Source organism: Fopius arisanus, unplaced genomic scaffold (genome assembly GCF_000806365.1).
Source record: "Fopius arisanus strain USDA-PBARC FA_bdor unplaced genomic scaffold, ASM80636v1 scaffold00629, whole genome shotgun sequence".
In the NCBI taxonomy this organism is placed as follows: domain Eukaryota; kingdom Metazoa; phylum Arthropoda; class Insecta; order Hymenoptera; family Braconidae; genus Fopius; species Fopius arisanus.
The window spans coordinates 1-1,454 of NW_011888368.1; the positions used below are offsets into that span (position 1 = coordinate 1).

At 30.2% G+C, this 1,454-nt stretch overlaps 1 protein-coding gene across 1 annotated transcript in view; it reads left to right on the forward strand.

Annotated features, from left to right (window-relative positions):
* Window positions 1–856: 856 nt before the first annotated feature.
* The window catches only part of LOC105273013 (potassium channel subfamily T member 2-like), a gene marked incomplete at both ends in the record, with an annotated part of 4,400 nt that continues 3,802 nt past the window's right edge, over window positions 857–1,454 (forward strand). Inside the window, one exon of the mRNA XM_011315249.1 lies at window positions 857–1,066. Coding sequence (XP_011313551.1) covers window positions 857–1,066 — 210 coding nt within the window. The remainder of the gene's footprint in view (window positions 1,067–1,454) is intronic.

Sequence of the window (1,454 nt, forward strand, 5' to 3'; positions counted from 1 at the left end):
TACTGAAGAATGGGAAGGTTCTTCAAACACTAGAATATTCATAATAAATTCATCGATATTCAGAATATTCAGGTGAATCGATTCTGCGGTTAAAAAAACATGAGGTGATCAGTACGAAATTGTTGATAGCACTTGAATTGCCTCAATCTATCACAAAATTCAGGGATACACAGCACCTGAAATTATACCGAAAGTGTTAAACTTTATTTTCAGTCTGCTTCTCCGTAGATTACGTATAATACGAATTCTCATCATCACAATGAATTTTTCTCTCCTCTGTTTAATTAAATAATCCGCCTTGCGTCGGTAAATTCCGACTTGGCCCCGGAGATGAAAGTGTAAACATCAATTCTGCATAAATCTTTTGTGCATAATTTACATCTAATTCTCTCCCTCTGTAAACCTACATAATCCCACGTACAATGAATATTAAAATTCTCTTCAGAGGAATTTATAACGGGCGCCTCAGCAAAAAGTTGCTTGCAGAAGACACTAGTTTTTTTTATATAATTTAATCACAAAAAACCGTTTTATGGAATTAGGAGAAAGTCTTTTTTTAATTGAGGTAAATCTTTGAGAAAAAATCCTAATAATTATTATTACATTATATTATATTACATTATCCTAAATATCTGTTCACATACTCTTTATATAAATTCATATATATATATACATATAATTTTATTATTATTAGAACGTGTGCTCCTTTTAATCGTTAAACATTAGAACAATACGAAATTACTACAAAAAAAAATATAATTATTTATGTGGCGCAAGATCTTTGCCAATTCCTTTGAAATTATTGTCAATCGGTTATCACGTGTCTCTGTAATTAATTTCTAAAATGAAATGTTAAACATGGATTAATGTTTTGAATTTCAGTGTATGCGGCATTCAGCACTTCCAGAGAGCCGGACACCGGCATTTAAACTTGTTTCAAAGTACATATTTCGTGGTGGTAACATTTTCTACAGTAGGATATGGCGATTTTGTTCCAGACATTTGGCCCTCACAACTCTACATGGTCTGCATGATATGTGTCGCGCTGATAGTACTACCAACACAGGTCAGCCATTCATCCTGATTAAACTGCTTGTAGCGAAATTTTACGGATTAAATAGACAACAGTGTGCTTTGCTCAGACAGATATAATCAAACTACCTCGGAAGATGAAAACAGAATTTCCTATTCCAAATAACCGAAAAAACGAAATGTGGAACGAAAAATTATTCAAATAATCAATCATTTGAATTATCATATTTTTATATTTATATAAATTTAATTTTCATGGAGAAAACAATTATATTACTCAAACAAAATGAAGAATTAATTATTCTTTGACACGAAAAAATAATAAAAATCGTTACTCGAGATTAAAATTTATTTATATGTAAATTTACGAGATTAAAAAGTAATTGATTAAAATAATTGTAATAATTGAAAGTTAATGAGGA